This window comes from Ziziphus jujuba, chromosome 4 (genome assembly GCF_031755915.1).
Source record: "Ziziphus jujuba cultivar Dongzao chromosome 4, ASM3175591v1".
In the NCBI taxonomy this organism is placed as follows: Eukaryota; Viridiplantae; Streptophyta; class Magnoliopsida; order Rosales; family Rhamnaceae; genus Ziziphus; species Ziziphus jujuba.
In genome coordinates, this window is record NC_083382.1 from 24,355,586 (window position 1) to 24,370,018 (window position 14,433).

At 34.2% G+C, this 14,433-nt stretch overlaps 2 protein-coding genes across 7 annotated transcripts; one reads left to right on the forward strand and one right to left on the reverse strand.

Moving 5' to 3' along the window:
* Positions 1-356: 356 nt before the first annotated feature.
* Positions 357-6,931, forward strand: LOC107403923 (protein RRP6-like 3). Of its 4 annotated transcripts, none has more exons than XM_016010842.4 (12): positions 357-712; positions 1,087-1,331; positions 1,421-1,519; positions 1,743-1,826; positions 2,015-2,101; positions 2,356-2,476; positions 2,891-3,075; positions 3,170-3,208; positions 3,346-3,848; positions 3,930-4,422; positions 4,707-5,392; positions 5,918-6,931. In XM_016010842.4, exons 1-12 carry the CDS (start codon positions 478-480, stop codon positions 5,988-5,990), a joined length of 2,850 nt encoding a protein of 949 aa, XP_015866328.3. In that variant the 5' UTR covers positions 357-477; the 3' UTR covers positions 5,991-6,931. The 4 variants fall into 4 exon arrangements, with proteins under 4 accessions (XP_015866328.3, XP_015866330.3, XP_015866329.3 ...); XM_016010844.4 differs by having other exon boundaries at positions 358-712; positions 2,906-3,075; XM_016010843.4 differs by having other exon boundaries at positions 358-712; positions 1,090-1,331.
* LOC107403922 (NEDD8-activating enzyme E1 regulatory subunit AXR1) lies at positions 6,683-13,308 on the reverse strand. Of its 3 annotated transcripts, none has more exons than XM_016010841.4 (15): positions 13,043-13,306; positions 11,806-11,978; positions 11,570-11,733; positions 11,227-11,337; positions 10,860-10,939; positions 10,483-10,633; positions 10,289-10,382; positions 9,675-9,763; positions 9,077-9,150; positions 8,792-8,954; positions 8,308-8,393; positions 7,652-7,735; positions 7,384-7,564; positions 7,187-7,291; positions 6,683-7,094 (listed from the first exon to the last, which is right to left on the reverse strand). In XM_016010841.4, exons 1-14 carry the CDS (start codon positions 13,078-13,080, stop codon positions 7,208-7,210), a joined length of 1,572 nt encoding a protein of 523 aa, XP_015866327.3. In that variant the 5' UTR covers positions 13,081-13,306; the 3' UTR covers positions 6,683-7,094; positions 7,187-7,207. The 3 variants fall into 3 exon arrangements, with proteins under 3 accessions (XP_015866327.3, XP_060672201.1, XP_048327313.2); XM_060816218.1 differs by lacking the exon at positions 13,043-13,306 and adding an exon at positions 12,169-12,269; XM_048471356.2 differs by lacking the exons at positions 6,683-7,094; positions 7,187-7,291 and having other exon boundaries at positions 7,392-7,564; positions 7,652-7,764; positions 13,043-13,308.
* Positions 13,309-14,433: the final 1,125 nt, after the last annotated feature.

Consider the following 14,433-nt stretch of genomic DNA (forward strand, 5'->3'; position numbering starts at 1 on the left):
AAATTTTTATTTTTTAAAATTAATTTTTATCATTTTTTATAAATTTTTATCGATATTCAATATTTTTTAATATTTACATAAAAAAATTTATATTTTAAACTTATGATATTTTTATCAATACTGAAATTTTAAACCTTCGTTGTAAATTGCAAAAATGATTTTCCAATTGAAAAGCAGTAAAGAAAATAACCATCATTTAAAAAAAAATAATTAAAAAAAAAACCCACAATTTTGAAAACCGAAAAGCGGTTAATTGGACCAGGAAGCCCAAATTTAGGCCCATAAAGTCTTATTCGGCTTCGAAAAAGCCCAAAAAATTATTCATATCGTAAGCCACCTCCGAGCCGCCACAAACCGCCGACTCAGTTGGCTCCAAGCCTCTCTTAAACCTCTGGCTCCTTCAATAGGTGTGAAAGTAAAACGGAGGCAAAAGAGCATCGAAAACAGAAACAAGGAGAGAGAAAACACAAGTGAAAGATGGAAAACAAGGGAAAACTGAAGCTCGTGCTTGCCTTCGCGTCTATATCGGCGATTTCAATCTTATTCATCGCTGCAGAGTATCGAAGACGTCGTCGAAAGCAAAAGTGCAGAGGAAGTTCGTGTTATTTAGGAGCTGACCCGAAGCCACAATATTCCTTCAAACGAGTTTTAGCGGATAATTCCTACTCCGCTTTCAAGCATTTGAAAATCAACGACAAAGACTCTGTTAACGGTACTCATTTCTACACTTCGGTAATCCAAGTTTTATTTTTCATTTTTTTTTTTTGGTTAATCCCAAAGCTGTGTTTGGTTGCCGAGAAAGTGCGAAAATTTTGAATCCTATAGTGATAAACAGCGAGATTAGTCTTATGCTGAACTGGAAATCAAAATCATGAAATAATTCTGAAATTTGAGGTCGAAAATTTGATTTGGTTAATGCGGAGTTGGAGCTTTGAATTTATAATTTCTTTCTGGTTGGTTGAGTTTCTTAGCAAATCAAACCTAGCAATGAAGCATTTACGTTGAAAAGAATAGTTTTTCCTTATATTTGATATCTTAGCTTCGTTGGCAATGTAATGGACTTAGTTTAAAAGAGGAATATTGTAGCAGATAATACTTGGGATAAGCATCCCTATGAGGCTGAAATTACGGCATTACTGGAAAACCCTCGTCTTGAATTCAACTTAAGAACTGACAAAATGGATTTGAACATGAGCGAATCATACGTTTGGGTCAATACTGAGTTGCAGTTAAAGGAGCTTGTAGAAGCTTTGAATAAAGAAACGGTGTTCGCAGTCGATACCGAGCAACACAGCTTGAGATCTTTTCTGGGTTTTACAGCTTTGATACAGGTGAATTATTGATATTCCTTTTATTTTAATGCTAGTTTTGTAATGCAGAGAACTTGTTATTTATAAATCTATCTTCGAAATTTGACCAGATTTCTACATACGAGGAAGATTATTTGATAGATACAATTGCTCTCCACGACTCGATGGGCCATCTTCGTGCAATTTTTGCTGATCCTAGTATATGTAAGGTATTTAAATTAAATGATTTTGTTATGTTAAAAGAACTATAGCTTCTGAGATTTTGAATTTCTTTCATTGCTTTTTCATCATTGATGATGCTAGTAACCGTAAGTGCTTGGAAATCAAGCAGCAAATCTGGGAGCAAACTGCTTCTGCAAACTTATTTGTAATGCAACAGTGCTGAGGTGATGGGTCGTACTCTTGCTGTTGATGAGAATTGTTGTGGTGTAGGTGTTCCATGGTGCAGACAATGATGTGCTCTGGCTGCAAAGGGACTTCCATATATATGTTGTTAATTTATTTGACACAGCAAAGGTCAGAACTATTAGTACCAAATTTTATATCGTATGAGATGTGCCTAGTATAATTATTGTAACATATGACTGGGTAAAAGAAAATCTTAAGACAAAGGCATTGTGGGTGGATTCAGCAATTGACTGGAATTGCTTTTTCTTTTTGTTTATTTTCCATAAATTGATTTCTGTTCTGTTATTGCAATGCAGGCATGTGAAGTGCTGTCCAAACCACAGAAGTCATTGGCTTACTTACTTGAATCATACTGTGGTGTATCTACAAACAAAATGTTGCAGGTTTAGTCTCGAGTCTGTCTAAATGTCTTTTATTTTGTTTTGTGAGAATTATTGGTCTTGATTTGAGAATATTTTAAGGCCTTTATTATTTGAAATAAGGGACAGTAATACATCCACAAAAAAACAAAGCTCCTTTTGGATGCTTTCTTACTTTCAGTTTTGAATGTTAAAATACATCAAACTTTTTTGGGTTTAAGATGTATAAACGCTCAAAAGATATCTAATACTTTTGCCGTCAATATATTTATTTGTAGCGTGAAGATTGGAGACAACGTCCCTTGTCAATGGAAATGGTGCAGTATGCTCGAACAGATGCACACTATTTATTGTATATTGCAAATTGTCTTATTGCCGAGCTGGAGCAACAGGAAAATGGTACCACTTCGACCTTTCTTTATCATTTTTCTTGTCATAAATTTGGTGTTTCACTTGTTTCTGTTGGAATATAGGAAAAAACGTGGCAATATTATAACATGCAAATCATGGCATATTATTAAGTGCTAAACAGTTTTCCAGTCATCAAGATTGTGTTGTGCATACACTTGTTTTGAGACTGATTTAAGAGGAGAGTCAATAAGCTTAATATGCAAAATTCATGTGATTTTGGTATTTGATGGAAAAATTTAGTTTTCTCTGATGCAGGAGTGCTATCAATCTAAAATAATGTGCTATGGTCATTTCACAATTAGCCTATGCTTAGTCTTGATTCTTCATTCTACTCGTAGCCTTCTAAATCGTACATATACTATTTCTCATATTGTACGAATTGTAAATATCTTATTTGATCAGAAAACTCATGTTCAGATGACAAATTCCATTTTGTGCTCGAGGCTAATCGGCGTTCAAACTTGACATCTCTGCAACTTTACACAAAAGAGATTGAAGCTTCCCCTGGAGAGTCTGCTGCTTTGTCAATATTTTCCCGTTATTTGAATGGTCAAGGGGGCAACTTATTACTTTCTTGTAAATTCCAGGTTTTACTTGTATTCTTTGACACTTATGAAACTAGTTTGTATGTTTCACAAAGTGTTTTGGGTCTACATTTTTCATTTTTGGTGTTGGTTTCAGGATGTTGTGAGGCGATTGTGTGCATGGAGAGATTTAATGGTTAGTATTAACTTCTTCAACAATTTAGCTTCAGGTTCGAGAATACTTTTTACTGCTAATATGTTATTGCAATGCAGTAATGATGCATTGTTTGCATTCTACATATTAAGCATCTACCTGCTTTTACTTCCTTGCAGGCTCGGGTGCATGATGAGAGCTTGAGATATGTATTAGCAGATCAGGCTATCATTGCTCTTGCAGATAAAGCACCTACTACTCCAACAGATATATGTGACACAATTACTCAAGCTGATTTTAGTGCAGATTCAAGTTTGAATTCCCTCATCCCATCTCCATCACCAGTTGTTTGCTGTCATTTGGATGATTTTCATTATCTGGTCCAGGACAAGATAGGCAAGCAAGATGATATTTTTCCTGTGATTATTCAAAAATGCCTGGGTCAAAATGGCAGTTGCCCACTTTCTATTTTTAATTACGCTTTGTTGATTAATTGTAATTCAAAACTTACGTTTGTTTCTAAGCAAAATGGAGTGAAAAACTCAAAGCAAGGTGCTCGGAAGTCTTCTCGAGAGCTTTTTGTTCAAAAGTTTTCCTGCAAATCTCCGGTATATCATAATTGTAGGATCTATGCAAATGATGGTCGGTTGCTTTGTTACTGTGATCGTAGAAAGCTTGAATGGTTAGAAGCATTTATACTGTCAGTATAATCATTGACTACTAATATTTTCTGTTTGACATGATTAATGTCATCTTTTTACAGGTATCTTCGTCGAGATTTAGCAAAACTTGTTGATGACAATCCGCCTGCCATTATGCTCCTTTTTGAACCTAAAGGTCGTCCAGAGGATGAAGACAATGATTTTTATATTCAAAGTAAGAAAAATATATGTGTGGGCTGTGGCGAAAGAAATCATTATTTACGCTACAGAATAATTCCTTCATGCTACAGGATGCATTTCCCTGAGCATCTAAAAAGCCATCGCTCTCATGATATTGTCCTACTCTGTGTGGACTGTCACGAAGTTGCCCATGCTTCTGCTGAGAAGTATAAGAAACAGATAGCTAAAGAATTTGGAATTCCACTTTTTGTTCGTAAAGTGGTGGATTTAGAACACAGTCAAACTACCTCTGGGCCATCTGTGTCAGCAACGAAGGATGCAGGTGTATCTCCTTTACAACTGCGAACAGCTGCAATGGCACTTTTGCGTCATGGACCAAGAATGCCATCCAAGCGCCGTGAAGAACTGAGAGAGGTAAGGAGCATATTTTAAGTTTTTGAATTTTCTCGGACTAAGGAATAATGATGCTTCTTTTTGTTTGATGGTTCTTTAGCTAAATATTTGTGTTCTTGGAGTCTTTCGGAAATAGATGGCCCCTGTTTTCTTTTGTATACCATTCAACAAAAGTATTGATATTAGAAATTAGGCCTTGGTTTCAGGATTTCTACTTGTGTTAATTGTTAGCTGGAGTTTTCAGTCTGTTTATGCTCCTATTTCTATTTGTGTGGATGGAGTTTATTTTTCTATGCTCTTCACAGATTGTCATGAGATATTACGGAGGAAGGGAGATCTCTGAGGAAGATTTGGAAAGGGCTTTGCTAGTTGGCATGAGCCCTAACGAGAGAAGACGACTTGAAAGGAAGAAAGGATTGTCTTTTAAGCATTTAAAAGGAAGCGTCCTACCAATTGCAGAGCAGGAGAAGATGACCAGTAGCTTGACAACATCTGAAACGTTGGGTGCATCAGAAATTTATACTCCAAATGGTCCGTACACTGCAATAGCAGAAGAATCCAGCAGAATAGAAGATATGGACCTGTCCATGGAGAAGGGTGCTGACGTAGACAATGTTTATTTAGACTCTGATACTGGGATTTATGGAAAAGCCTATGCTGAGGTTGAGAAGAATGTGAACTCAGATGGACATGGAGTTTCTGATATAGAAAATGTCTCTGATGTAAAGGCTGATGATAATTGTGGTAGAAGTCAACAATCAAATGGATCAGTTGACTTATGTTTTACGGCATTTGATGGAACTGTCCATCCTAAACACAAATCAAAGCTATCCCTATTAGGACATGGACCGCATGGGAAGCAAGTTGTGGATTATATTTTGAAGGAACATGGTGAGGATGGTGTACGTCAATTTTGTCAAAGGTGGAGACAAGTATTTGTGGAAGCCGTTCATCCCCATTTTTTACCTGCTGGATGGGATATTATGCACAGGTAAATTGGTTAGAAATGAATTTTAACAATCACTCACATTGATATGGAGGTACTTTACCATTTTGACATTTTAAATTACCTGTTCACGACCACCACCATAATAGCCATTTTATATACTGTTGCAACATTGCTATCCAGCCATACTTCTGTTTGCATTTACTATTTCAGTTGGCTGAAGCCCATCAACAATTCAATGTCATTAGAATCCTTTCTGATGCTTTTCTAATATGCCATAGCCCTCCTTTGAATAAATTGTCCATCTTTACAGAATAGTTGCCAAAAAAACAAAAAAACAAAAAAAAAAAAAAAACAAAAAAAAAAAAAAAGTGGATAGAATTGTATAGCTGTTCCGCCGAGAAACTTGGATGCACTATTTAAGTGCTGCTCGATTGGATACAGTACGGCTTGCTTTCGTTAAGATAAACTGAGCTTCCTTTTCAGTTTCGTGTTTCTTTTTTCCTTTTTAGCTGCAAACTTTGATTCACTTTTCCAAGGGTCTGATCATGAGCCCCTGTTTTTGGCCAGTGGTAGAAGAGACTTCGGTGAATTCAGCGTCTACCATCCTGGCAAGAAAGTTTCTGCCACTTCTGAAAGTTGATGAATTCGGCTGGGGAGCAGCAACATGTACTGAGCAAATCTTTCAACTAGTATGTATGAATAGCAAAAAGATTTTGTTCCTTTTTTATTTTTTTGACTTTTTTTTCTCGTTAAGAATGAAATGAAGAGAAGACTAATTTTCATCAGGTGCTCCCAATTTACCCTTACTAATAAAAAATAATTCCCTCTTTACATTTTTCCAACCTTTTTATACCACCTTTCCCCTGAAGCTTTTGGGGGAAAGGGGAAAAAAAAAGAAAAAAAAAAGGGTAATTAAATATTCCCCTCAGGATTTTATTGTATTTTCATAAGGCTTGACTCGTTTCCACGTTAACCTAAAAGCACTGGCAAGCGGGTAAGGGAAATCTCGCCTATGCGACAGGAAATAAGAAGATAGTGGGATGAATAGAATGGGAGTATAGAAATCTAAACACTTCGTTTGATACGAGGACAGAAAATAATATTTACTTTACCAAATTTATCAAGTGGGCATTTTCTTTTCTTTAATTAAACAGAACTAGAATTGTTGGTTTTAGTAGATTTTAAAATATTAGATTTCAAAAATATATTAACCAAAACAGAAATTTATTCTATGCATATATCCTTTTCGTTCACTTAGTTCATTCCGTATACCAAAACATATACTTGATATCGTTGATAACAAACAAATGAAATCGGAGCTTAAAAAATGTGTACCGATGAAAATAGTGTGTGACTAATTTTCGTAGCGGAGAAAAGAGATGCAAGTATCTCCTCTCCGAGCCAAAAGTATGTTAAATTATTACAAGAATAACTCTGCTATAACTATTTGGAAGTTTAAAACAAATTCTTCTTTTCTCCCCACGTATGATAATGTGAAGATGATTTCAGGCTTTTGTTTTTGCAAGTCGAACCATGCCAACTTTACAACACTCTTTCTCTCTCTCTCTCTCTCTCTCTCTCTCTCTCTCTCTCACATAATAATAATAAAACAAATTAAAAAAATTTCAGATCTCAGTAAAATTGATCGAACTACCACTATGCCTCTCAAAAACAGGAAGCATCCAAACTGCACCATAGCTCGACCTCTAAACCGCCTAAATGCGCCATCTCATAAAGACCACATCTGTCAGCAAAAATTTTATGCAAATATGAGCCTCACTGCCTCAACAGAGATAAAGGATGCAAAATGAAATATGCAACACGTCAAAAACTTACCAGTTTCCAGCTTTAATCTTCCTAAAGCAACAACAGTTGTGACTTGTGATCGATGCCATTGAAGATGAAAGTACCCGGCATGGGCACGAACTGTCTTGTTATGAGCTGAGGTTGCAGTACCAAAACAGAGTTTGTCAGTTTATGTTACGAGTGGACAAAGCATAGAGGAAAAAATATCAGGAGGCCAAACACAAAACCTTAATCACTTCTTGTGATGCAATTCCTCCTATCAAAGCAGCTACTGCATGGAGCTCAGCAGCACCAAATCGGCACATCTCGTTAATAAGGTCCTCAGTTAAGGTAGACCCATTGCAACCCAAGTCACCAAGTAGACCAACAGCAGTAATCTTCAAACGAGATATGTCCTCATCCATCGCACTGCAAGAAAATCACCACCATGGTCACAGATCAGAAGTTTAAAATGAAATTATTGGTAAGACTCTCACAAACAGAATAGTGCATTACCCATTAAATTGCCCGGGAAAACTATTGTAATTGGCAGCAAAGCGATCGACAGCTCTAAGCAGAATATAGAATCCCACAGCAACACTGCCATCATACAATCAGGAAACAGTAGGCTGTAAGCAAAAAGAGTCCTCAATTTAATTTCTCTGTCCCCTTTTCTTTTGGATTGGGGTTTACTTCACAATCACATAATGCTCATGCATAATATTGAAACAGATCAAGCAACAAATTTGAAACAGTTAATAGTAGTTGATAATTAAAATTCAAACTATTGTAGACGCAAAATCAACCATCCAATCTGTAAAACAAATTCTGAAAGCTGAAGTGGATTTAATCGGCTAGGATAGTATAATTCCTAAATTTTCTAATGATTTTAGTTCTTTGATAAAATAACGTGTTATGGGCCTTCAATCAACAAACCCCACAGGGCAGCGTGTAAATATTTCTATTGCATCAAGCATATGTAGTTTTCCTAGGCTCTTATTCTTTGACTGCCAAAGACAGATTCTAATATTGTATGGAAACAATCATCAGTTTATATACAAAAAGGTTCTGTAGTTAAGAACCATGCATGGAGTAGAGCAAACATAGAAAGGTGAACTGACCACCTTAGGTGAATTGATTCTACAAGCAAACCAATAAAATCAATGTCTCACCTGTAATCTTCATCTGTCAGATACTTCTGTAGTTCTGATAATATTGGAGAATTGAATTCTTCCTCGACAAGGCGATATCTACAAATCTACAGAAATAAAAATTGGTCTTCCTTAAAGAAAAAGAAATATATAAGAAAAGCTACAATATAAGGTGCCAAATAAGTAGCTACAAGCCCATAAGACACAGTTTGTAGGTGGATGTTTTGGGGAGAGATGCCTTGTATTTAATTGGACTCATCAACATGGCAGGCATAGAAGACCAATAATAAAAAAATACTTGTTACAGCCTAAGATAGTTTCCACATTCATGGTGGAACAAATGAAATATCAGAAGGACCATACAGAAATAACTGAAACAATTTGGTAGATCATTTAAATATTCTTTTGAGGTTAGCATCTTTGAGATTCAGTTATATTTTTTGAAAAGTACAAACTAAGGAAAAGACATAGATTACATGATAATGGTAGAACTCTATTCACTTACCTTGAGTTTTCTTGCATTCTTACAGAAGCTTTTTATTATTGCCTTTGAGATGCTATTTGGATCTCGACCAATTTTCTTCAGAATATTTCTAACCCGTTGCTCAATGGCAAGAAAATCAGCATCAGCCTTGGCAAAGTAGATATTCTGTAAATTTACATAATGCCTACAACATATTGTTGTAGATCTTATATCAGAAACTTACTGCTTTTTATTTTTTTATTACTAATTTCTAAAGCAGAGAAAGAGGAGAAAGTAGCCTCATAACATGAAGAAACTGTCACTAACTCAGTTGAGGATGTCATGTCTGGTATTGATCCCTCCAGGGGAGCCTCACCACCACCTTCCTTTGCTAAGAATTCCTGCGAATGGAAGAAAGACATTTCCAATCATACAACTTGAAAGAGTCCCACTAAAAATACAGAATAAACAGCAGTCAAAATAATAGTGGCAATCTTATTTTTGAAGCAAAAAGAATTTATAGATGTTAGTATAGTTTTTATAGTTAGACATTCAAGAAGGCTGAAATCCCAAAAAGCCTTTCAATGGAAACCAAAACTTCACTCACGAATATCTCCCTTCTTGGTCACTAAGGGGGAAAAAAAAAAAAAAAAAGAAAAAAGAAAAAAATTAATTGAGTTACCATCAATTTCCAAAGGTTAAGTTAATAAAAATAAATAAATCCGATCTTCTCTTCTAGTACTCATAAGAGAAATTAACCAAACAATAAACTAATTTTCAAAAATCACTTTGGCAAGATTCAGGATAACAGTGTTGCATGAGATACGTTCTTGAAAATTAGCAGGTAACATGAAGTACAACTTGGCAACATTAAAGTCAAACACACAATTTAAGATGTTAGACGTGCAATTTTAATTTCACCAACCTTCAATGCTGCTACCATAATCCAAAAATCCAATGAACTGGAATCAACTTCTGCACAACCATCATTAATTACCTGTTGCAAATCTGAACCTGAGATACAAAAGATGAAAAATTTTAACAGCCTAATTACATTAAAGGATCAATTTTTAGAGTAACATAATTCTTTTTGACAAACTCAAAAAAATTGAACCGCAAACTTTATAAACATGTAGGCATCGGTCACCATGTATGAAGGATACTCTCTACAGGCTAATTGTCACAAATTAGAATCCTAGTCTGTTTATTATAAACATTTTCAGGATCCTTTGATCTCTTATTGCTTCATTTTATTATATGGATAACTATTATACGGATAACAAAAGAATGTAACTCAAATCATTCTTGTTCCCTACATTCTCATCCCATATCAATGCAGGCAAACAACACCAATGCCAACGCTCATCAATTCATTCCCAAGTATACCACCACTGCCATCCAGGTGTTATCAAGCATAGTCCCACTGCTATCCATGCATGTGGATGGTCAGTTAACCCATCTTAATAAAATAATATATCCAACAGATTCTTTGAAAAAGTAAGAAACAATAAAAATCAGCATTGAGACTTGTCTACTTACTAATTCCTCGAGGAGCAAAAACTTTGAAGGAGGCATCAATAGCTTCCTTATAGTTATCTTCATCCAACGCAATCATCCTGGCTTTAAGAAGATCCTAAAACATTCCACAGCTTAAACATGTCACTAAGAAGATTAAATGAGTGGCAGATACAGAAAGCAACAGGAAACAGCACATATGAACCAAGCAGGTAAACCTTGAACTCTTTCTTCTCTTCCCTGGTTGAGGGTAGGTTACCACCATGGCTTTTGGCCCATTCATCTGCCATCTTGACAAGGATGATGACATATGGTATGTGCTTGTGGGAAATAGGATCAGACACTTGTAGATCAGTTGTTTCTGCTAGCCTATTATTGTTAAATAAGATATTTACAATCAGATTCTACAAACAAGATAAAAGGTATACATTCTAAGGCAACAACGTGGACACAGACTCAAAAGAGTGAATAAATATCAACTGCTTATATGGGCCAGAAACCAATAAATCATGGCCCAAAAAAAAAAATGTATTTGAATGTAAACACAAAATACCAATCAAACCTCAGATAATAAATTCAAAAAAGAACAGCATACCTCCTGAGTTCAGGCCATGGGTTATTTAACCGAAGGTCATCCAGAAAATGATCAGGTTTGGACTCAATAACAGTATGCTCCTGTAAATGACAGAAGGAGAACAAATGAGGAAGTGAACTTAGCGCCCTTTTATGAATTGAGATCAAATTTATGTTTCACAAATTCTTGGAAGTTTTTGGGTTTGATCATCTTAATATATGTAACCAATCAGAAAATGCCCATGATCATTCAAACCAATTAACATCAAACATGATGGAGCTTTCAAGATACTATAGAGGTCATCCTTGTTCTTCCCATTGCTCTGTTCAATTTTCCATGAAAATTGATAACCAATAAACAATTTAAACAACAATCTAAAGCAAATTACCTTCACACTGATTCTGACTAACCCAGTAAGGCCATAGGAGCGAGCAAAGACCAACATCACATTTGCCTCCCGACAGATCCTATCGAGCTTTACCATTGAATCTTCCACTAGCTGATTGTGCAATTAGCAAACTACATTAGAGATACGGTACTAGTTTCCCTAGAATCCAACTTAAACTCCACTCTAGCTACTTGGCACCTTTATTATTAATTGACATGCCAATATGGCAAAGTGCTAAGAAACAGTATATCAAAAAACAGAAAGGCCTGATGAAGATGTTAAAAATAGCAGCCAATAACAAGAGATTTTCCACTAGTTCATAATATTGTTAACATTAACATACCTGAGTAGCTACAACCAATGTAAACTGAGAAAAGAATGATGGGTTTGTCTCAATTAGAGCCTCTGGATATTCTTCTATAAACTTTGCCTTAACAGCATCATTTAGCTCTTGAAGAAATGCACAAACACATTTTGCCTTTGATTGCCCAACGCTTGACTCATCAACTAAAAGATATCCAACTAATAAGAGGATAGAAGACTCAAAACCAAATGAATGCAGCAGAAAGAGAAACTTACCCATAAAGTTATTTCCAAGGTCACCCAATTCAACTTTGGATCCATCAATTACAGTGATGCTTCCAATCCCCCCAAGAACAAGATTTTTTAAAGTTTCAGAACCTGTAGGACCACAATTAAGCAAACATATGCTGGCTTTCTCAAGGGCAGCCTGTCCTTGATCACCCCATATTCTGCAATTTCAATTGAGACCGAAATTTATTTCAAAATGCACAAAAGCAAACAAAATTGCAAGTCTACAAAAACAAATCTTTTTATTCTCAATCTACACAAACAGAATAATGTACCCAAATTATTGATTTCCCAGCACGAATATTCCACAAGTAAGAGAATCATTAACGAATTAAAAGTGGAAACGCTAACCTTGCCAGAGAGAGATACAATTATATCATGCTTTGAACAAAAAATCAGCATATGACCATCGAGTCTGAATTAATAACCAACTTTGCACCAAAAGGCTCCTCACATCCATTCCAATAAAAAACAATGTTATTTGAAAGTTCATACAACTACCCAACAATAATTTAGTGACTTTTCTGATTAATCAACAATTTCATTCTTCTTCTTTTTAAGGGGGAGAGAGAGAGAGAGAGAATTGCTAACAGCAGTAAACAAACTACAAGCCATCAAGACAATCTTTTCCTGTCACTTCAACATACAAAAAGAACAGAAACTCGGACTACAAGCTACTAACTCCAACAAACCATGTAGCTGACTGCAACTTAAGCTATATTAACCTAGAACTAAAAGCAACGCCATACGATTACTTACTTTCTCCTAGGATTTTGATCCTACATTAAGCTATAGTAAACTTGTACCTATTAACCTCATCATATCCAATTACCTTTGAAAAAAAAAAAAAAAAAAACAATAACTATTGTTTCCCATAAATCTTATACACCTTAATTGACAGAGTCTGGCAAACCATTCCGTTTGATTATAACATAGTTCGTGAAAAAAATAAATAAATATGTGGGAAAGCCTATGAAGAAAACAAATTCAAATACGCCTAAAGAAGTTGATAATTATTAGGAGACAAACGTTTTCCAGGAAAATTTAGCTCAAACGGAAACAACTTGGGCAATTAGTGCTTAAAAAAAATAAAAAATAAAAAAATCTTGAAACAAGTAGAGGTTAGAGAGCTGGTACAGAGTTAGGGCAAGAGGGAAAATTAGCAGAATGGATGAGGGCAACAAAGACAATTGGAGAAGGGCAAGAGAGACAGTAAATAGTGTACCTGAGCTGGCGATCGTATTTGGTTTTGGGTTCAGCCATTATCGCTTGCTTTTGTTTTCCTTTTTGTCTGCGAAAAACTGAAAGCTCAGCTTTGCTCAACACTCTCTCTCTCTAGTCTCTATTCTTCGTCTCTGTCACTCTGTAACTTCGTCTTCGTACTGAAAGTTCGCTTGCTAGCTACGCAGGCACTCTCTCTCTCTCTCTTACTCTTACTCTCACTCACGCCTCTGCGATTTGGGGACTCCAGACTTTCAAAACACAACCACACGACACGACTCGGGGTCGCCGTTTTTTAACAAAATATTTTTACCCACTCATGTATTTAATTTAAAATTTAATAAATTTAAAATAAATGGTGTATTTTAAAAAATTGGATTTATTGTTATATAATTTTAAAAAATAAATTTATAAAAATTTAACTATAATTTTTTTTAAATTTATTAAAATTTATTATTTTAATTTTTTTTAAAAATAAATAATTTTTTAAATATATATAAATTTTAAAATAATTTTATAAAGTTCTAAATTAATTTTTATAAAATTTATTAAAATTTGAATTTAATACTATTAAATTTGCATAAATATTTTTAAAATTTAAATTAAATATTTTTAAATATCTAAATATTTTTTAAATTTTATAAATTCTAAATTAAATATATCTTTTTTTATTTTTGAAAAAAAAATCGATTAAACAACATCATTTTTTTCATTATGGAAAGTAGTCATATATCTGATTTAATATTTAATTTTTTTCTCACTTTTAAAATTTTATATAATATAATGACATTAAATCATATTATAATTTCTTTTTCTTTTGAAAAGAATATTATTTCGACAAAAGAAATTATGTAGTAGAATTTGACTAGATATATATGCATTTATATAATGGAAAAAATTTGACAACATTGACCAAATTGTTAAAAAGTTATATACTTACTACCTCCTCATGGCCCAAATATAATAATAATAACACAGGACTCATATGGTTTTACTACTTATCAAAGCCCAGGATGTATTGGGCTTTTCTTTTAAGTTGGAATATATAAATGGATTTTTTTTTAAATTGACCATTTTGCAAATCAATAATTAAAAAATAATTATTTTTGGATAAAAATGTCTTTGATTAAAATTTAAAAGAAATAAATGGTTTTTTCCCTTTGTTTTTTTTTTTTTTCCATTTTTCACATGTTTCTCACGTGTTTCGATTCGTATCTTTCTTTTATTACAATTTTTCTTCTCTTTCTTCTCTACTCTCTTACTCTTAGAGCTAAACGGGGGTAAATATTTTTCTTTTTTTTTTCTTTCTCTTGGAGTTCAAATTTATGTTAAATAATTTTTTATTTTTCTAAGGATTTTTTTTATAGGTATGTATTAAATTAGTTTATGAGTTGT